The sequence below is a fragment of the Poecilia latipinna genome, unplaced genomic scaffold (assembly GCF_001443285.1).
Source record: "Poecilia latipinna isolate Pla-1442-1.1 unplaced genomic scaffold, P_latipinna-1.0 Scaffold1311, whole genome shotgun sequence".
NCBI classification, from domain to species: Eukaryota; Metazoa; Chordata; class Actinopteri; order Cyprinodontiformes; family Poeciliidae; genus Poecilia; species Poecilia latipinna.
The window spans coordinates 162,566-184,370 of NW_015113927.1; the positions used below are offsets into that span (position 1 = coordinate 162,566).

A 21,805-nucleotide genomic window follows, 5' to 3' on the forward strand; every position below is an offset into this window, starting at 1 on the left:
AATGTCGATTTTTTTTTCTAGGAAAGAAAATATCGATATATATCGCAAAATCAATATTATTACACAGCCCTAGTACAGATACTGGACCAGAGCAGTATTGGTAACAGCCAGTAGTCTAGGCTGCAATATCAATATCACACCTGGACACCCCTAATACGAAGTCTGAGCAGTAACAGTTTAACAGTTTCTTCAGACAGATACAACTTGTCAAACTTCCTAGAGTCTAGAGTTTCTCTCTTTTCTGTCATCCCTTCTCTGCCTCTGCTTCAGATGCTCATCCATCACACTTGTGCTGCTGCTGGAAGCCAAAGCTTTTCAGGGTAAACACCCCACACCCCACCCCATTCGCTGCCCCCCATCTTGAAGCAGCCCCATAGTTGCATTCTTCAGGGTTCGTGTTCCACACTGCAGCAGACAGACTTGTCTACGTGTTTTTAAAATGTTGTCTTGATGAAGACCAACAGCAACAGTAACTGAAGCCTGGAGATATTTCTAGAGAAGTAAACTTTCCGTATTAAAGGAAAAATACATAGTCTTCCTACTTTCTGCCAGCATTGATGGGACTCTATCAAATCTGTTTGATTTTTTTTTCTCTCAAATCCCACTTTTTTTTATTCTAACCACCCAGACCCGGCATGTAGAATATGAATGCGTTTCATGTTTATGTCCATCTACAGGACAACAAGGGACTGGAAGTTCCAGTCCTTCAACATTAGGGTTTTCTGGGGTTTAATGTTTAATAATTATATAACAACAAGAACATTAAACTCTCCCTCTTTTAAGGGTAACCTTCACACAAACTTACTTTTTATTCAATGTTTATTTGATAAGGACAGATGGAGATAATCTGAATTTTATGGCTAATTCACAACAGCTGCAAAATAAAATGTTAAGATCAACAATAAATACAATAAAATGATCAGAAGTCCAGTTTAGTTATTAATGTTCATGTAATTGGGGTTAAATATATATTCAAATCTTTACCTTTATCCCACAATCTGAGGTAATTAAGATGACACACCCACAGCAGAGGGCAGCATAGGTAGATACAACGCCTGCGTAGCCTGAAGCCTGATAACACAGATCACTTCCCGCTCCATGACCAGTAACCAGGAAGCTTTTGGTCCAAGTCAGCACCTAAACCACATTTAATTTAATTCCACTCAGTAATAATCCAGTTTCATTGAGTCACTGAGCTAGCCTTCCTCCTCAGCAAGCATGTGACCACAGTGGAAACAACCAACTGTCCTTCCACAGGAGGCAACTTCCAGCTAGTTAGCTTCACTGGATCCTTTAATGTATGCTAATGTAATTTAACCTGTAGGTTTAAGTGACTAGCAACATATTTTTCCCAATGAAGTCATTTCTAGAGTTTTGTAGTGAGGAATAGCACAACTCAGATCCTGGATGATCAGCTATGGAGGCTCATCATGTCAGCACATCACGAACTCTGCATGTGAACAAGTATTTAGCTAAAGGTGTTTAGTAATAAATAAGAACAGTCCCACTATGTTAACTAAAAACAGCCCTGTGACTCATTCTGCTTCTCTCGCTACTTCTGTGCTAACAGCTGAAGCAGACAGTAAGCATCTCGTCAGACTCATAACTTCATCCATGTTTTCTACTCACAAGCTCCCAAAGTCAATGTTAGCCTAATGTGCGACAAATACTGCTTTTCACTAAATATGTGCTCTTCTAGTTTTTACAGCAATATTCTCTGCAGAAAACGGTAAATTCTAGGAAAACTTTACGCAGAGAGAATAATCCAGGAAGTGGAACAATGTGGCTAATACTCTGTTTGGCCAAGATGAGATTCATCTGGACATGAGTCACAAAGGAAGGGGTCAGTGTGTTCAGCATGAATCAAAAAGGAGGATTATAGGAAACCGATGGAATTAACTTCAGCATTATTGGGCGACATCACCTACAGCCCCTACACACACACACACACACGCGCACACACACACACACAGACTTGTACTTCTATACAAACTGTGGACTTTATATTGACCTCTATTTATTTTAGTAACTGTATTTATGCCTAATCCAGGCATTTCCTATAACCCTCACAAATTACTAGTCTATCCCTAACCCTATCAAATCAAAACTTTATTCACATTATACCTCTAAACCTCACTAGTAGAGTGCAGTAGAACTGCAAAAGAAGTGAGGAAAAGGTCACTTTCCACAAATCACTTCTCTTTGTTGGTAAATATTGTGAAAGTGGTCCTCCAGTAGTTTATACGACGACACACACACACAGGTCTGATCAGCTGAGTTGTGACTGAATTTACTATAAGTATGCATTAGGTGCTACTTTAAAAGCAGAAACTGCTGGACGTTTCTGGGAACATGTCCTTCGAGTAACACAAACATTCCAGGCTGCACCGTCAGGTGGAGATTACGTCTAAATCACAAACACGACAGCATTTAAAGAAAGTACATTCTGAGGAGGCCTTGAAGTCCTCTTTACCCAGACGTCCTCCATAACAGTGATTCACAAACCTTCCAGCTTCTGACCCACAAAATAAAGATGTAAGACCCCAACTCTGGGTGGAGCATTCAAGAGGCTTTACTGAGTCAGTTGAAAAATCATACAATGGCAGCACAACAGCAACTATACCACGGTGTTGCTTTTATTTGTTCATTTTTTTCCTTTTGCACTATTTACAAGGTACATAAAAGGAGTGTTGCTGTTAAACTCAATTTTAGAGAAGAAACTGAAAAAGTAAACATTAATAAAACATAAGCTACATATCGAACAGTACCATGCAGTTCTTTGAAGAACATGCAATATTTGGAAACATGTAACCTGATAAAAACTTAGGCATGCACATGTACTATGCTGGGACAAACCAAATGATCCCCTGTCCCCTTGGGGGATGAATAAAGTATCTCATCTGATTTTATATTAATATTTGAATGATTGATTCATCGAAATTCGTATGTAAAAAGACAAAAAGCAAACAAGTCCTTAGACTCTTTGCCCCAATCTTTTTTTTTGTATGTCGTTCAAATTGAGGATTGTTCCCAGACCATGACATTAATCAGTCCATGAGCCTCTTGTCCATCTCAGAAATAGACAACAACTGAAGTGTCATCTGAGTATTTCTGTAAATGACAGAAGTCGGACTTGTGCTGGAAGTCTGAAGTGCAGAGAGTGAAAGGGAACGGTGAGAGTACAGTGCCCTGTGGCGCTCCTGTGCAACTGACAATTAAGGGCAACAGTTACTTGAATGTGCTTCCATGTAGTTGGAAAACACATAATACTGTCCCTTTAAAATAAATGTCACAGTAAACGGCACTACAATAATCAGAATCACAAAACAGTCATTTATTCTGGAAAACTTGATTTAGGTCTAAAGACTCAGCCAGCCTCATCAGTGTGATTAATGATGTTTACATCAATAGTTTAATGATACTGGAATTAAAGGTGCACACATTGCAATTTTCTGGCCAATCACTGATCTCTTTTAAAAAGTGGCTGATTTTCAGACCTTTAGCACGTAGATAAAAATTGGAGGATAAGATTGGTTTCACATCTATCAGCCAATCTCCCAATATAAAGGAAATACAGTTTCAGTATGTTCAATAAACAAACTAAACTCTGGCTACATCAAAAACAGAAATGTAACCATATTTAAATGTTTCTTTTTTTACATTTTCTTGCTTTATATTTATGATTTTGCATATGTTGTCAACACCATGCTTTATCATTTTAAAATGCAAATACCATTTGACTTCCTAATAACTTTCAGATATATTGTTCAGAAAAGCCCATCTAGGGACAAATGCTGCAAATTAGCACACAAGCACCATGATACAAGCATGATAAGGCTGTGTTATTCAGTTTGTCAATGTTAATGTGCATTAGTCCCTATCAAATAAACCTAATTGAGTTGAATTGAATTATGCAGGCACATTTAGACCAACGGTGGTCGATATTGGCAAAGAATTATAACACAATATGTATTTTTAAATATCTCAATATCACAGATGATATTCCATATTTTCTGTTTCTTCTTTACTTCGATTTGGCCAAATATGTACCTTCGAAACAGAGGGGTTCTTTTTTTGCTTTCTTTCCTGTATAAACAGTCACTAGAGTAAAAAAATATATTCACATACTAACAAAAATCACACAATATGTTTAGTGCATCAAAGAAAATATGAAACAGATAAATAAAAATGTATACCAACTTTGGCCAACAAACTACAGTCTGAAATCAGTTCAGTGTAAATAAAACTAATTAAATGTGCAGATGAAGCAGACTGCTGTAGTTCAACAGAGCATTAGTTCTACAAGATGTTAGAAAGAGATTTTTTTTTTTAGAACTCAAACGTTATGTGCAAAACTAACAATCTTGTTTTAATATAAAAGGCAATCTTCCTTTTTAAAAATGCTCAACACCAAAATACATGTTCAACAACAAAACCCAAGCTTTGCAAAAGCTTGTGCTCACTTCTTAATGATCTGAAACTTTTGCGCATTTTCATTTCTACCATTTGTCTCAGACATCTAATGAGAGGTCAATGTTTCGGCATTTAGCTTTCTAACTAACCGCACTGCAGGCAGATGTGTAGGTGTGACGGGGATGTGATGAGGATGAGTTGTTGGAGTTCGAACCTTGAAGCAGAGGGACCACAGGAAGAAAATTGACTGACTTCTAAGAACAGAAAAAATACCGAGTTTCTTTTACAACATGTGGTTTAAAGAAACCACGTTGTCAAGTGTCAAACAGTACACACACACGCACACACTGGTCCACAGGGACACATGCTGGTGGGACCTCTTGTGTGTTTTCTTCATTAAGACTTCTGCATCCTGAACAACAATAAGCAGCTCTCCATTCTGGTAGATCAGGTTCAGAATCCAAGAGAACAGAGCCCCTCCGAGACTGATCGGTTTAACGCCCTTTAATAACATTTGCAGAGCTAAAGAGTGCTTTCATTTACATGTGAATACAGCAGGTAGATGTGTAACATGCACAAATGAAGCATCTCCACATTATGAGATGCTTTTACAGCCCATATCTATCAGCTCAGAACCTGTTCAGTGGTATATTCAGAGCGCCAACAACTTTTTATCTACTAGTGTTTATTGTGGTTGAAGGATTGAATATGGTGACATGAGCCTATCCACAATATCATTCCTTTTTTCCTGTTCAGGGGAAGTTGAGTTTATGATGGCTAGTTGTGATTTACCAGAAGATGAGGAGAATTCAAGAGGAAATAAACCAGGTTGTCAGTTTGTGTTTTCAGGCAACATGTATTCCCAAAATCTACTGTACTGAAGTGATACTAAAGCGCTTTAACACCGAGTGACATCCATCCATGCCTGGAAATGATTTAGAGCTCAGTTTTCAGGAATTACCTTCAGGAAAAAGAATAGAAGATGAATGTATTTTTAATTTAAAGGTAGACTACCACCTGTCACTGTTTCTAGAGGAGAAAAAAATGCATACAGTAATAGACAGAAGAAGAGAACTATTACAAGTCATTCATCAAAAGATTATTTGTTGAATGTTGCCTGGAATAACTATATTAAATAATAATGTTTTGGCATGGCCCAGCCAGAGTACTGACTTAAATCTGATACAAAATCTGTAGTAAAAAAAAAAAAAAGAAGTAATTTCTTTTAGAGATCAATAAAGTATTTTTGAATTTGAGGAAGCTAAAGATTAGGGTTATGCCCAGGAGGCTTTAGGTGCAAACTCTCCCTAAAGATGAACGGCAATGAAAAAAGAAGATGTGGAACCATGCAAACCGTCAGCAATTATGTTGCATTGATCTCAAGTTAGTAAAAGAGTTTTCTTTTGGTTATTGAGAAGGGGTATGAATAGATTTTGACATGCCTTTTTTATGTAAATAAACAATGACATCTCCTGTAAATTGTCTCATCTTCAGGCAGTTTCCATGGGTCATTTTCTATCAAAAGCAATCTTCTTGACTGAATTAAAAATAATTTTGAATCTATAGCTGTGTTGGGGGTAGGAATCATTTTGGCCTCAGCTGTATGAGAAGACCCTCTTCCATCAGCCGAAATGAACACCGATGCAGGAGAATATTTCTTTGCCTTGTGTTGAACTTTTTCTGATTACAAAATTGCGTCACACTCAACTTCATCTGACCTTTATGGTTTAGATCAAAAAGCCTTGGCATAATGGGCCGTGAGCGCACCTCAAGAAAACAAATACGACACAATTACCTTCTGACATACGTGCTAAACAAAGAATTGCGAGTTTCAGACATTTGTGCAACCATTCTCCAAGCTGGAACTAGTTTTCCTCCGTACAGCTGAGAGAGTCCCGCCGGTAAGGTGTGCGGCGGAAGCTCTGAGCGCGAGCCAAAGATGACGAGGGTACAGTTTGACCCATAACACAATCTCGATGCTTCCCCCCGCCACCTCGGCTCGGATAAATAATGACAGCTTTCCGGGTGCATCCCACGGAGAATCACTCACCCACGGTAGTGAGCTTTAACTTTCACCCACTCGGAGTTCAGGTCCATGATGGATCCGTTTGACGCCAGCATATGCATCGTTAAGAGTTTGGTTTAACTTCCAAGCAGACCAACGTTAACAGGACACGTCCAAACTTTGCTGTCCCGAACTTCTTCTCACTTCAGAATAGAAGGTTTTACATACCGAGGCTGGAGGTGATGCTTAGACTGAATTAAACTAGTAAAGCTACTTTAAAGTTTTCTGTTGTTTCAGAATCATTAAGGCTTCGATGACGGAGTTTTTAGTCAAAGGAACTTAATTAGCGTTGTTATTTCCGTATTAGATTTTCAAAATAGGACTAATGCTGTTTATATTTATGGCAGTGATATGATAACACTTTTATTTTGAAAGCAAACCTTCTTTGCAGTTTAAACACCGTCTGACTCAGCTTGACAGCACTTCTTCCCTCTCACTATGGTTACGGTAATCCAAATTCACCTGTCCCGCTGTTCCTGTCCATGGCTGCCACAGCAACAAGTCTAACACGGAAACAGAGACTGCCAATGCTGTTGTTGAATAAATTTAATAAACTGTTTATTGTAATGTCTTGTCAAAGTATTATATTTTTATGGTTTGACATGTAATTTTTCTCCATTTTATTCCTCTTGTAGCAATAAACGGGGTTTCTCCAGCAGACATGAAATAATTATATCCTGCAATATAATTTTTAAAGTTTTTAAAGTGCTACAGTCAAATACTTTATCTTACTGGTGTGATGTTGCAGAAATATTTAGGGATATGCATAAAAAATATATTTCATCGTTGATGTTCACAAATATAAAGTCACGAGGCGCCATCTGGTGGACAATGCGCAGTGCATGCAAAATTGTTGTACTGGACAGCTAAAGTTTTTTTTGTCTCAATTCAAATTCAGAGTAGACGAACTTTTACTTTCATATAAATACATAAACAAACCTTTATGTAACTTTTCAATTAAAATAACCATGTTTATTAATACAAAATACAGAGATGTTAACAGTAACCATGTATAAAATGTAAACTAAGTATGTTCAAATTTGAATAAACAATAGATCATACATGGAATAAATCTAAGAGTCTGATGTTTCTCTGAAAACTACTTCATTAAATGTACAATCAATTTACTGAAGTAAGAGTAGCAATAATACTTAAAAGAAAAAAATACAGTGCAGTAAAAATAGTCTTTTTTGTGCCTCTTTTCCCAAAAGGTTATTCAAGTAAATGTAACGATTACTACTTATTTTTGAACATATATAACTACCTTCTTTTAACAGGCAGAAGTTTTAATGGTTAACAAACAGTTAAACTGTTATTCAAATCACTACAAAACCTCTGGAAAGCAGAGGTATTAAGAAGCACACTATTAAGAAGCAAACCACTGGCAGCGACAGAAAATATCTGTGTTTTGATCCATTGCTGCAGACAACATCGGCTGTTAAGCTTCCGACTTGGACCATGATTTGGTTTTCAGAGCATCTGTTTGAGAAAAAAAAGAAAAACATTTTAGTCTTCTATTACCAAATTTACACATACTTGTTCTGCCTTTAATGAACTGGCACTTTTAGAGTAAACGTCCATGTTTTGCATTGTTTGATTTCAATCAGTGTTGCTTGATTCTGGGATCACTGCCTTGCATATTTTAGATGTCTCTGTTCCAGAACACCCGATTCAAATTAATGCATGATTTCCTCTGCATGCAATGCGCTACACCTGAAAGTCAGGTGTGTGGCAGAAGGGAAACGCGTAAAACATGCAGGGCAGTAGACCCTGAGAGACTCAGTTCTAAGGGAAACTATTGCTACATTTTTTCCACCTAACATTATGACCTGTACTTGTATAATGGGGTGCTATACAAGGACAGCTACTGGCACTTGTACTTGTAAAGCACTTTATCAAGTCCAGAGTCATGCTTCCCACAACATTCAGTCATTCACATGATGATGGGAAAGCAGCAGTCCGTCACCAGCAGACACCTTTAGGAACATGACAGACAATGAGCCCACAGAAAGTGTGAGACATTATAGCCTACAGAAGTCTAGGCTAGAGATGGACAGATATTCCTTTGTAGAACTTATGGAGAAAAGCTGGGTAAACCCTCTAAGTCAGCCTCAGTCAGACATAGTCGGTCTTTCCACCGGATTCATTGTATAACTAAACAGTCAGTGATTTGCTGTAAGCTCATCATGCTGGATAGGAAGCTTATAAAAAGTTCAGAACAGGTCATTTAGAAAAATAATTACTAACAACCACATTCCATGACACAATAAAAACATTCCTAAGCTTCAAAAATAGTGGGGTAACTCTTTTACGCCACTGTTTTAGCTATCTAATAAAAGGAAAGAAGACAGATTGAAATATTTTTGAGTGTATCATAATAGTTTAACAAAGAAGAGACCTTCAGATTTAAGAAGTCTTTGGTCATCCACTAGACCAATGGCCTTTTCTCATGTTCATAATAACTCTAACAAGTGTCCTCTTGCAAGAGAGTCGGAAGAATCAGTTGATGTTGAATAATAGTCTGCATGGATCATTGGTGGAATGAAAGTTGTTCAAAAACTAAAAGGTGATGGCAAGACTTATTATAATAAGCATACTGATATTACTTTATACCTACGTAAGAATGCTGGATGTGGATTATAGCTCAGCTTATCTGTTGGCAGAAATGCAATACAATAATCTGAATTATGCTGTCAATAGTAGGTTAAGCATCTGAAAATAATCTTTTTTTATATTTTTACCTCAGAATTTGTCATTTAATGAGGGTGGTATCCTCCCTCATTCTGCTATGTCTCTATGTGGCCATCATGGGCTACTATTGTGTAGCCCATGATGGAAAAACTCACAAAATCTGATAAATAGGTTAATACAGCATCCTAAAGTCTATGTAAGTGTACATTTCTACTATTACTGATTAACTTTTTTATAACTAACAAACTAGACAAAAGTGACATGCTAAACAAACCCCCACCAAACCCCCAACATACACACCAGTTAAGGTTATAGCCCAAGTCTGTAACTTCAAATTACAGCTCATAATCGCCTCCCATAGCGAGACAGTGTAGGCATATCATACATTTTATGACTCCTTAGAGTCTGTTGAGTATTTTAGTCATTAACTCTTGTGTCCCTGATGTCCCTGGATACCACTGGGATGAAAGAAATGTATCTAGTTTGGTCAAAAGGTGTGGAAAAATGTGTATTATTTTTGGTTTAACAACCTCTGATGACCTCTGTGTTGGTTAGAGAGACCCAAAACCTGATTCAAATGAAAGCCAAGAGTGTCTCCTATAAGATGATACCAAATATTGCATTATAGACCTTTGACAAATGCCCATACCATGACCCTAAACCAGAGATGCACCAGTCTCAAAATACAGAATTTTTCCACCGGGGTTGTTTACTTCATGAGCTAATAACTATGACTCAGCTACCATTTTGGAAGGGCTATCATACCAAAATGTTAACTAGAGACATGTATCTTTTCAAAAAATATTGATAGACTTTGCCACTCTGATGGACAAAAATGTCAAATTTTGGCCTCTGGCCCATGGACTAACAAATAAACTCTGTAAATAATACAAAGAAAAGAAATTTAAAAATAAAGTAACAAAATTCAAATGGATAAAGAAAAAAAGAAAAAATAGCTCCAACAACTTCTAAAGAGCTCGTCACAGTGCGGAAATAGATAGGTAAGACGCCTTCGACGCACTTAACACACCTATAAATGACACATAAAGCCTTTCAAAGTAACATATTAGTATGAATTGGTATTTTCACACTTGAGCGCCTACGTGTGTTGCGTTTACTTTCCAATATCCGTGTTGGTCTCAGTTAACCCTTTGTGTCATACCGCTATTTGCGTTCCAGTTTTATTCACAAATGAAGCACTGAATTGAAGGTAACATAGTCACTTGATTGAGCTATAAAATAGCACTATGTTCCAAGGAAACTCATAATTCTCATGATTAAATATCCTTTCTGCCGCACCCTGTTTGCTTTCTTTTCTTTTCTTTTTTTTTTCTTTACAACGTCACTGCTGGGTTGCCATTTAAGCATCTCCCCCTTCGGAGCGTTCTGCGTTTTCAACCGTCTTTCTACATCCTTTTCTTAGTCAGATGTCAGCGCTGATGCGACATATGTTTGTTTACTGCATGGGTCTTTGACAACAGATTACAGAGTTTATATGTCTGGCCATTAAGGAACGGGAAGCAATCACAGGAATCAGCAATGCAGAGTTGCAGACCTCACTGTCCTGATAGACTCTGAGGAACACTTAGGATGGAAAAACGACAAAGCTGCTATTTGGGCTCTATTTTTATTTTTATTTTTTTTCATTTCTAACCAGGACAAGACCTTGTTTGTTTTCTAATTCACAACGGAGAGCATTTATTTTTTTCTTTACTACTGATGCTATGAATAACAGTAAGGATGTATTTATTTAAATTCTCCTACTCTAATATAGATTGTAAATTCACATTTTTGATAAAAGGTTATTCATTTGAAATAACTTTAAATATCAATTTTTGACTTTTAAAAGTAAGGAGGGATGAAATTACCCCTTGCTGTCTACATTGTGTTGCAGGGAAACGCTTTGGTTGAAGTCATCATTCTGTGTGTTTATGCTTTTGACCCATATAACAGATAGGGCCCATATCCTGATGATAACACGGTTATCACAGAGACCGAGAAGGAAAACATAAATATATTTCAAAGCTAAATTTCTTTTCAGGATATTCACAATCAGAAAGGCTTAGAAACAGACAGATAAGTATCTTTGTACTTAGTCAATCTTAGAAATAAATACAGATGTATCTGGACTGAAAAATAAATATGTTGCCCTTTTCTGTAAAATGACAAAACTCCATATAAATTTGCTTGTATAACTTTTTTTTTGTTGTTTTTTTAAGAGTAAAGAAATTTTATGGCTGCCCTGACGGTAAGTTGTTTCTCCACCATTAGCACATTTAGCATTGCATACAGGAGATTGACTGACAGCACTAAGACCCTCCTCCTGGCTGTGATTGGTTGTTTTTGGTCAGACGTGCTGCATTTTTCCAGACAGCAATAGTAGCTCAGGGAGGAGGTAGTGGGCATCAATCTTTTCACAGGCTGTCTCATAACATATCAGCTGTTAATAAGTAAAAAAAAAAAAAACATATTCTTTATAAAAATTACATTCTATAAATGCGACTTTAAGGTCACAAAATCCTGTCAACTCTTCCTCTTTCCATGACTTGTCTTATGTAACAGGTGAAGATGTTTACTGGTTGATCCAACAGAGATGATTGCAGTCAGTATGCAGGCTTCCGTATTCTTCCCAGATCTGCTAAGATTGGCAGGGACCGTGTGTTCTCTGTAATTTGTCTGTTCAGGGTGTGACCTCACACGTCTTAACTCTTCAGCTGCGACTGTTTTGCCTTGCCGACCAATAAACCATTTATTGCACTGATTTCCAGAATTTGTTCAACGTGCTCTTATCTTGTTTGAGGAATGTTCACTTTGTCTCAGCTTGTCTCACGCTCCTCTGAACAAACATCACCCTTGGACTGTTCTGTTATAGGTCACAGATGCCACTGTGGCATTCACAACTTGTAGCACATCTGTCTCAAGCCACCGGGTTGCATTGGTAAATGATAAATAAAAGTGTTCTCTTATTTGTGTTGTGGGTTTGCTCTTTTGTATCTCGTCGAGTGTATGCAGGGTACTGAATGTCATCTACAACGGCTGAGGAGAAGCAGCATAACAGCAAACATGTAACACTCTCACTAGGTTTTAGAGCTGCAGCATGTGATTAAAGGAGAGCAGCCTGTCAAGTCAAAGCATGCAGTGCATAGTTTCTGCTGCGTGTAGAAATGTTCTCTCCTGATAAATGTGATCAGACCCACGTGTACTGGCATTATCCTCAGATACAAAATGTTTGGGACCATTCTTAGCATTCCATTTGATCCTGCCATTTGATGTGTTCTCTCCACATTGTACTTATGAACAAAGGACTCTGATACATGTCCTTTGTTCATGTACATTCCAATGGCAGCTGGATGAAGCCCAACCACCAAATTTGGATCACTGAATGCCAAAAAAGAAAGAAAGAAAGAAAGAAAGAAAGAAAGAAAGAAAGAAAGAAAGAAAGAAAGAAAGAAAGAAAAAGAAAGAAAGAAAGAAAGAAAGAAAGAAAGAAAGAAAGAAAGAAAGAAAGAAAGAAAGAAAGAAAGAAGGAAAAAATCAAGCATGTATGTACAATCAAACTGCTCAACCACAACTGTATGCCCAGACCTTTCTGTTATTTTCCAATCTCTTGGTTTGGGTTACCTGTCTTGCTGCACCCTGTGTGTGATGGCAAATGGAAAATTTTGGATTATATATGAATAATAATGTGTAACCACCACACTCACATCCTGAAGATTAAAGTGTTTGTGTAAACTGCCTAATTTTGGTTGGCAATAAAGTGAAGAAAACAAAAAGAAATGTGTTTCACTCAGGAAGCAGAAGGGTAGGTGTGGGGATGTAAGTAGATGTTAACTCAGAACCAAATCTCAAACCATAAACTGTCACATCTCTGATAAAAACCTATTAAGATAGCAAACAAGCTAAACTCAGAGATAATGCTGCTCATGTGGTTGTGTGGCATTTAGTGAACTGTTCTATATATTTTCATGAATTTCTATTTTTGGATGGTTTTATAATCTGATAAATGTTCCATTTGGATCAACGTCTTCATCTTAGACTTTCAATAAAACTTTGTTGGATGGAAGCAGATGTGAAGATGGAAACAAGAAAAGGAAAGGGGTCAAATAGAAAACTGGCCACATGTCAGTAATGTGGCCAGTATGGAGGTTTTCCAGACAAATCTGGCAACTAGCTGTTTTTCTTTTCCTAGGTTTGACGGGTTAGTTTTATGTCGGATTTCTAAAACCAACTCAAAGAGAACGCCAAGAAATTTCACCAGAAACATATAAATCAGCGGTGCATGATGTAACATGATTTCCATTTTGGTCATGTTAGGTGAGTCTGATTGTGTCCGATTAGACATTTGAACGGATCTGACGATGAAGAAGTCACTCAATGCAATCTTTCTTTCCCCTGCGACATTCTTTTATAGTCGGTGTTGCCTTGTTTGAACCAGTTTCATCAGCCTGTCGAGAAAAAGAATACCCAACCAGCGACGGACAGTGTTGCCCGATGTGCCAAGAAGGTAGAGAACAAAAAGCAAACAAAAGGCAAACCGAAACTGGAGCCATTTTGTGTGGTTTACATATTTCCGTTGAACAAAACGCTCAGCATTGTATGTTGAACGTTGCCTTGGCAAACTTAAGCAAGAAAAACTAGGACAGAGCGTCAATGTTAACGCGATAGGATGAGACATTCGAAATAAAAATAACGTCAGCATTTTAAAACACGCAATGCTTTATACCAGGGGTGTCGAACTCGTTTTGGTTTTGGGCCAAATCAAGATCATGAGATCATGGATGCTCTTAAAGGGCCAGCTGTACCAGAATGTTGCCCTGCGACGGACTGGCGACCTGTCCAGGGTGACCCCGCCTCTCGCCCGGAACGTTAGCTGGAGAGGCAGCAGCAACCCTCCCGACCCCACTGAGGGACAAGGGTGTTCAGAAAATGGATGGATGGATGGATGTAAACAAACTGTTAAAATATCAATGAATCCTTAAAATAAAATATTATTGAACAATTTTTCAGTCCCTCTACTATTTTGTGATACTTTTTTGTGATGTTTGCAAATAAAAATCAAAGTGTTTGTCGTACTAATTTGGAAATATTTGCACTTATTTTTGATGGTAAATGCAATTTTTTATTATTCACTGTATAGATCTGGCATCTACTAAAACTGAGGCAGCTGTTTAGTACAAGTAAGAAAGTTTTTTTTTGACAATTTTTGAGAAAAATCTGCAATAATGTCCCAATTATGTTTTAGCGCAAAAATTCACGAATTATCGTGAATTTCCATAATAATTTTCAAGAAACTGGAGGGACTGGTTAACATAATTTGGCAGTAACAGATAAACACTGCATTAATTTGATTTATAGCATAATATTTAATCACACTTGGTGTTTAGTCTGGAATCTAGAGGGCCACATTTGTGTGGCGGGCCAGATTTGGCCCACGGGCCTTGAGTTTGACACGTGCTTTATATCATAAGATCAGAGGTGTAGCCCACCCAAAACTGAATTTAAGAGTAGCACTACTTATATATTTGTACATAAATAATAATTATCCATGGAATGACAAGAGTTAAAAAAAAATATTTGGCATAAAGTTGAGTTGGGGATGTAAGTAGATGTTTAAATTTAATAATTTGGGGATAAATTATTTTAAAATATTAAAAGAATTTAATATTTTTAAATTATGTCAGGCGGACAAACAACGTAACATTATATGGAAAAGTTAGTATTTTAAAGACTAAAATATATACATATACACTACAAAATACATTGAAATATATATTACAAAACAAGAAATCATACCAGAAAATAAACCTTTTCCAAATGATTATTTTATCAATATAACCACCAACAATATATAAGTTACTGTATCTTCACCTTCAAAAGTCTCATCAGATTCAGACAGATATGAAGATCGGAACAACAAAGCTTGTAGTAAAATAATTATTCTCATTTTGACAAACTGCAGCTGTGTGTCTGTATCTGTTGAGGTTTTGGAGAAAACATGTTTGTTCTTCATTCAGTGAAATTACACATAGCAGGTAGAGTATTACTCAAGTGAAAGTAAAAAAAAAATGTAGTGCAGTAAAACTACTTAGAAGAAAATATTTTCCAAAATGCTACTCAATTAACTTAGGAAAAGTAATTAATTTCTACCCCCTCTGCTTAGGATCCACACAGTGGAAAGAAAAAAAAAAAACTATTTAAAGAAATTTGAAGCACCAGAACTGATCAGCATGCCATGAAAAGAGACACAATAAACAAAGCAGCAGCACTACAAGGTCTTCGAAAAGAATGTTCTTTCTCCTCTTTGACCCTTATAAACAATAAAATCATCCACAATGTTTTCTCAGACAAAAATAGCTGACTTCCCAAGAGATGTTAATCTGTTGTCTGCTGCAGGAAATGTGTTGACTAGCTAGGACAGGTTCTCCGTATGACCCCATTTCAAACAGTCTCTTTTTAACTTTATTTGGAATCTTAGCTATAAAGAAGCCTTGTTGTACCTGAGCTGATGAAGATCTATTTCTAATGAAATAATTATCCTGCTGTACTGTTACAGGAACCGTGGTTGGCAGGGACTGCACGGCTGAGTCAGGAACACACTGCGTCCCCTGTCAGACGGGAACCTACATGAACCAACAAAACGGACTGAAGAGGTGTCTCTCCTGCTCCACCTGTGGCCGAGGTGCAATCAGGGAAACTGAAAAGACGGGACATTTGATAACAATTTAAATGGTGTTAACAAGTGCTTTTATTTTCTAGAGCTTGGTCTCTTCGCGAAGCAGAAGTGTACATCAACATCGGATACGGTTTGTGATGTTCTAAGTGGGTTTTTCTGCAAAAGTTTAATCGATGGTACAGGATGCAGCACAGCAGAGAAGCATTCAGTCTGTAAGCCTGGAGAGAGAATAAAGCAGCCTGGTGAGTCTGAATTCATTCGTGGATTTAAAACAATTTGTGAATGTTGGTGTGTTTCTGTGTTAAACTGTTTGTGTTTTAACAGGAACCAGCAGACATGATACAGTGTGTGAAGCTTGTCAGCCAGGCTCCTTTTCCCCAGATGGAGTGACCTGCACTCTGTGGACAAAGTAAGATAACAGGACCTTTCAGATCTTCATTTCATTCCACATGCCCCAATCTTCCTCAAAATGAACTGAAACATCCCGACTTAAAATGGGGTTTAAAACTTTATTTCAATTAAAATTTTATGTAAGAATATTGGGAATAACGTGGGCACCGGTGGCTCAGGAAGTCGGAGTTTGTCCCGTTATCAGTGGGTTGCCAGTTAGAACCGGAGCTTTGTTTGCCCTGCATGTTTTAGGCGTTTCCCTTCTGCCACACACCTGACTTTCAGGTGTAGCGCATTGCATGCAGAGGAAATCATGCATTAATTTGAATCGGGTGTTCTGGAACAGAGACATCTAAAATATGCAAGGCAGTGATCCCAGAATCAAGCAACACTGATTGAAATCAAACAATGGAAAACATGGACGTTTACTCTAAAAGTGCCAGTTCATTAAAGGCAGAACAAGTATGTGTAAATTTGGTAATAGAAGACTAAAATGTTTTTTTTTTTTCTCAAACAGATGCTCTGAAAACCAAATCAAGGTCCAAGACGGAAGCTTAACAGCCGATGTTGTCTGCAGCAATGGATCAAGACACAGATATTTTCTGTCGCTGCCAGTGGTTTGCTTCTTAATAGTGTGCTTCTTAATACCTCTGCTTTCCAGAGGTTTTGTAGTGATTTGAATAACAGTTTAACTGTTTGTTAACCATTAAAACTTCTGCCTGTTAAAAGAAGGTAGTTATATATGTTCAAAAATAAGTAGTAATCGTTACATTTACTTGAATAACCTTTTGGGAAAAGAGGCACAAAAAAGACTATTTTTACTGCACTGTATTTTTTTCTTTTAAGTATTATTGCTACTCTTACTTCAGTAAATTGATTGTACATTTAATGAAGTAGTTTTCAGAGAAACATCAGACTCTTAGATTTATTCCATGTATGATCTATTGTTTATTCAAATTTGAACATACTTAGTTTACATTTTATACATGTTACTGTTAACATCCCAGTATTTTGTATTAATAAACATAGTTATTTTAATTGAAAAGTTACATAAAGGTTTGTTTATGTATTTATATGAAAGTAAAAGTTCGTCTACTCTGAATTTGAATTGAGACAAAAAACTTTAGCTGTCCAGTACAACAATTTTGCATGCACTGCGCATTGTCCACCAGATGGCGCCTCGTGACTTTATATTTGTGAACATCAACGACGAAATATATTTTTTATGCATATCCCTAAATATTTCTGCAACATCACACCAGTAAGATAAAGTATTTGACTGTAGCACTTTAAAAACTTTAAAAATTATATTGCAGGATATAATTATTTCATGTCTGCTGGAGAAGCCCCGTTTATTGCTACAAGAGGAAAAACAAGAAGAATAATGACATGCCAAACTATGAAAATATAATACTTTGACAAGAAGTTACAATAAACAGTTTATTAAATTTATTCAACAACAGCATTGGCAGTCTCTGTTTCCGTGTTAGACTTGTTGCTGTGGCAGCCATGGACAGGAACAGCGGGACAGGTGAATTTGGATTACCGTAACCACTGATTATGGCCATTCTATGGAATGATAACATCCGAAGCGGGTGACTCCGTCAGGTATGGCATTGTTTTTATGCCACATTAGATTCGTCGTGTTGATGCATTTTGACGTGCTTCAATTTTCCGCCGCAACACGCAAACTTCCCCATTCACTCAGTGCGTTATAGGATTTGTTGCTGGAAAGAGGAGACCAGCTGTACAGGCAGGCTGCGAAATGAGATGCAGGTGATCGGTTTGTGTGATCGGCAACAAGAGACCGTGATCGGCGATCACCGATCATACACTTTTTCACGGAAAACGGCCGATTATGATCGGCACACCTCTAGTATTAGGTGTTAAAACAATGTTTGGTGAAACTAGCCAAAGAAAATGTGGATTCATTACTGTGAAAGTACGTACAAAGTCCACACAAAAAATCAACAAAGCCTCCAGGGGCCTAGGTCTTTGTTCTACGCCATTTTGCGAGACTAACAGTAGTAATAGTTTCGTCAGCCATTTTGCCCTTACGTTTCAATAAAATAATGTGAAGTAACCTCAAAAATAACGCAGTTAGCAAGCGACGCTGACAACTGCTTAATACATAAAAAATGATAGTAATAGAGATAGCAAATTAGATAAGCTGGTGCCTAAAACGATTAATTAAAAGGCAATCGACGTCTGTACCCAGCTGAGGTGTCCGTTTATCTTTATTCAATTAATTTAATGGCTATGACAGCGAAGGTGAAATGTACGGAAGAGGACTAGGGCCACTGGAAAAAAAAATTCTGACTCAGCTTGACAGCACTTCTCTCTCACTATGGTTATCAGCCCCATTGAATGGCCTCAGTTGGTCCCTCCTCTGCCTGATAGCAGGCTCAGTAGGTTCTTATCAACCATTCTTATCGGTAATCACAGCTGCTTGTCGCTGATAGAACCTTTTTTTTTTCTTTAGCTTTTTTTTTAAAAACCTTTATTTACAATTTATGTGCTAGTTTGAATAGGACATTAAGAATATTTACAACAAATACATGTCAGACGTATCGGTCATAACACTTTAATTCAGTATTTAAAAATAACTCAGTAAAATATAAAACCGGAGGGTTTTTGTTGTGATTGTTGTTAGCTTGATTTAAAAGCCTTTTTTAAAATTTACCAACTATATTTGAGTATGATATCAATCATTTACACCAAATAAATGTAAGAAAAATTAAGATGTATTTTCTTTTGTGATTGCATGCCAAACTGTTCTGCAAACGTTTTAATATTTTTGATTGAAATAATAAAAAAAAAGGACGGATCCCACAAAAACCCAAGAAGAAGAATAAGCTGACGTCATCTTATGCGACACTTACACACTCCGGTGAGTGGAAACCTGCATCTGTCAAAATGTTTTTTAATCTAAAACCAAAAATACCTCCAAAGTGTTACGTTATAAAGTCACTGATGGTAGTTTTAGAACTTAGTGACAGTAGGATTGTGAGGCGAATTGTTGAAGACACGTTTGTAACTTTTACTTTGGAAGCTAGCTAAAATAGCCTGTCAGAGGCTAATTGTACCTGTACACTGTAATTGTGCTTAATATGTTTAATTAGCCATGATAGAATCACATAATAATGTTTATAGTCATGCTCGTTGTTGCCACTTTGTAAAATTGGAGGGTTGCCAAAACATCAGTACCCCTAGGCTGTGATGATCTCAAAGTTTTGTTTATGAACCCTGTCTGAATACACTGATTGCAGCTAGGTCATTTACTTGAATCAAAAACGAACTTGCATCAGTACAGGCAAATTTCTTTCCTCCTGTCTATGTTATTTATTGCTGTTGCAAGCCAGATGAAGAGAAGTAAAGAGCTGAGAACCTGATCTTTGAACAGACAGAGACCATAGCTGAGGAGCAGCCTGGGATGCTTACTGAGGAGCATCCAATGATGACACCAGAGAACCAGGAAGAGACTGTGATAGTGCTTGATCTTGTTCCTGTTTCTCCTCCTGTTATCCCATCCTCTGTCTTTTCAGAAGAAGAAATGACCCAGAAGCACCTCTCCAGCTGCCTCTCTTCCCACTCCATCATCTGTCTCCCCCCATAGATTAGCCACATCTGCATTCATGTCACCTGCTGACCATGCCATCTCCTTAAGTCAGGGTGGCCAATAAGAAGAGAAAGCGTAAGTTTTGTTTTCTTTACATTCATGAATCCAACATGTCAACCTCTTTAGCACGATTCGTACCTATGGAGATCCCAGGTAGAATTTGTGATTGTCCATCAGAGTGTTTGAGGATCAAACCAGGACAGGCAGTCACTGTGGTCATCCTCAATAACAATTTTTTGAATGACTCAAAACCAAAATATAAAAAACTATATTATCAAAATTTAAATAACAGTCTACTTTGGCTGTGTGAGTACTTTGACGTACATATCCCAGAAGAGCTGTCTGACTCCATTCTTGAACGGTTATGCTCTTCAACATTTTGGTGTAACTGGTTAAACACACTTGAATCAAATGGCTGAGGTACCACCTCATTCATTCAGCATTCAGATCATACGAAGTCCTGGTAACATCAAAATTAATTGAGTGAGATGTTTTGTGCCAGAGAAACACCTAAAATTTGAAAGACACCTTTTCTTGATGCCTGGTATTTGGACACCTATGTCCTATTTTCTGTTTTTTTATCTCTCATTTTAAATCAGACAGGTAAGATCTCGGCTGACAGCTTCCTGAAAAGATTTTTGAGTGGGAAGCCATAATATATGAGTTGGATAAAATGTTAAGGAAGGATCCCTTCAAGTGTCAAGCTTGTACCCCAGATGTGCTTTCAGTTTCAGTGGATGGAAACTGCAAGTATTACCATTTAAAGAATGCAGCAAGGTATTGTAAAATGTGTAAAATATAACAATTCTTTGTACACTCCTGATCAAAATCTTAAGACCAGTTAAAAAAAATTGCAATAATTTACATTTTGCACTATTAGATGGATCTTAAGAAGGTTCTAAGTAGAGCTTCACAATGTTAAAAGAAGAAATCAGCGTAAGAGACAAAAACTTTTGAGCAGGGAATTAATTGAAAACTGCATTTACACTCAAACATGACTTTTTCAGCTGATCAAAAGTTTAAGACCATAGCTCAAAAAAACCCAAAAACACCCCAAAACAGAAATCAAAGTGTCAGAAAAAAAGACTCAGTAATGAGTAGCTCCACCATTCTTGTTGATGACTTCAAACAATCGTTTAGGCATGCTTGATGCCAGTGTTTCCAGGAGGCTAGTGGGAACGTTGCTCCAAGTGTGGAGCTTCACAAAGGGCATCCACTGTCTGGAACTGATGTCCATTTTTGTAAACTTCCCTTGCCATCCATCCCCAAATGTTCTCAATTGGGTTTANAATGGGGATGCCTCTTTAAGAAACGGAGGTTAGGGAAGCTATGTGGTCTACCTAGCCAATAGAAAATTTAGTTTCCAGTGTGTTTAAACCAATCAGAATTCAGACTGCTGCTGCAAGCCCTGCCTTTCTTCCCCGTATCCGCAGCATTGTGTGTGTAAGCGAGAGAGATCCGCCATGAGAAGGAAATGGTTAAGCTGGGCAGCGTGAGAGTCTCCTGTGTTAAACCGGTTATCCAACTCTAAACAAACGCTTTCCCAGATAGTGGCTGTTTATCATCCGACTTCTGGGCCAGAGGTGTGAGGTGAAAAGGGAAGAGGGACGACTTCGCTTTTTCTGCCGAGCACCGTTGGAGCTAGCTCGTTGGCTCTAACGGCTAACGGCTACTAGTTTAGCTCTAACGGCTACTGGTTTAAGTTCATTTCACTCTTCCTTCAGTTGAAGTGCCACACTGGTCCGGACTGAGAGCCACCATATTATTGTCCCTAACGTGTCGCTTTGAGATTGGTCAGGTTTTTTTTTTGCTGGATTGTTCCTGAGGTTGGATTCCTCCTGTGATTTTGATGGCGAACCTTCTCACCTGGACTTAGAAAGAACTGGATTCCTGGATTCCTTCTTTTCCATTTGGAGTCCTGCTGCACCCCGCGGTGTTGTAGGCCTGTACCTCC

The 21,805-nt window shown here is 37.7% G+C and overlaps 2 protein-coding genes and 1 long non-coding RNA gene across 10 annotated transcripts in view; 2 read left to right on the plus strand and 1 right to left on the minus strand.

Moving 5' to 3' along the window:
• prkcz (protein kinase C, zeta) overlaps positions 1–6,752 on the minus strand; it is a 108,049-nt gene extending 101,297 nt beyond the window's left edge. For 2 of the 3 annotated variants that reach the window (XM_015055345.1, XM_015055343.1), the window contains exon 1: positions 6,464–6,752. In XM_015055345.1, coding sequence (XP_014910831.1) covers positions 6,464–6,540 — 77 coding nt within the window. In that variant the 5' untranslated portion in view covers positions 6,541–6,752. The remainder of the gene's footprint in view (positions 1–6,463) is intronic. The other variant, XM_015055344.1, reaches the window with a different exon arrangement.
• A 6,569-nt stretch (positions 6,753–13,321) lies between these two features.
• LOC106961547 (tumor necrosis factor receptor superfamily member 14-like) lies at positions 13,322–17,060 on the plus strand. Its single transcript, XM_015055348.1, has 6 exons — positions 13,322–13,483; positions 13,581–13,673; positions 15,723–15,848; positions 15,926–16,084; positions 16,167–16,251; positions 16,750–17,060. The coding sequence occupies exons 1-6, from the start codon at positions 13,459–13,461 to the stop codon at positions 16,910–16,912; spliced, it is 651 nt and encodes a 216-aa protein (XP_014910834.1). The 5' UTR covers positions 13,322–13,458; the 3' UTR covers positions 16,913–17,060.
• A 972-nt stretch (positions 17,061–18,032) lies between these two features.
• The window catches only part of LOC106961546 (uncharacterized), an 11,354-nt gene continuing 7,581 nt past the window's right edge, over positions 18,033–21,805 (plus strand). For 5 of the 6 annotated variants that reach the window (XR_001427792.1, XR_001427791.1, XR_001427795.1 and 2 more), the window contains exons 1-2: positions 18,033–19,926; positions 20,451–20,628. This is a non-coding gene — a long non-coding RNA (uncharacterized LOC106961546). The remainder of the gene's footprint in view (positions 19,927–20,450; positions 20,629–21,805) is intronic. The other variant, XR_001427796.1, reaches the window with a different exon arrangement.

Coding starts and splice junctions, on each gene's coding strand:
- LOC106961547 (XM_015055348.1), top strand. CDS start 13,459: ATGATTTCCATTTTGGTCATGTTAG. Junction 13,674..15,722: donor TTGCCCGATGTGCCAAGAAG/GTAGAGAACAAA, acceptor GTACTGTTACAG/GAACCGTGGTTGGCAGGGAC. Junction 15,849..15,925: donor CTGCTCCACCTGTGGCCGAG/GTGCAATCAGGG, acceptor TTTATTTTCTAG/AGCTTGGTCTCTTCGCGAAG.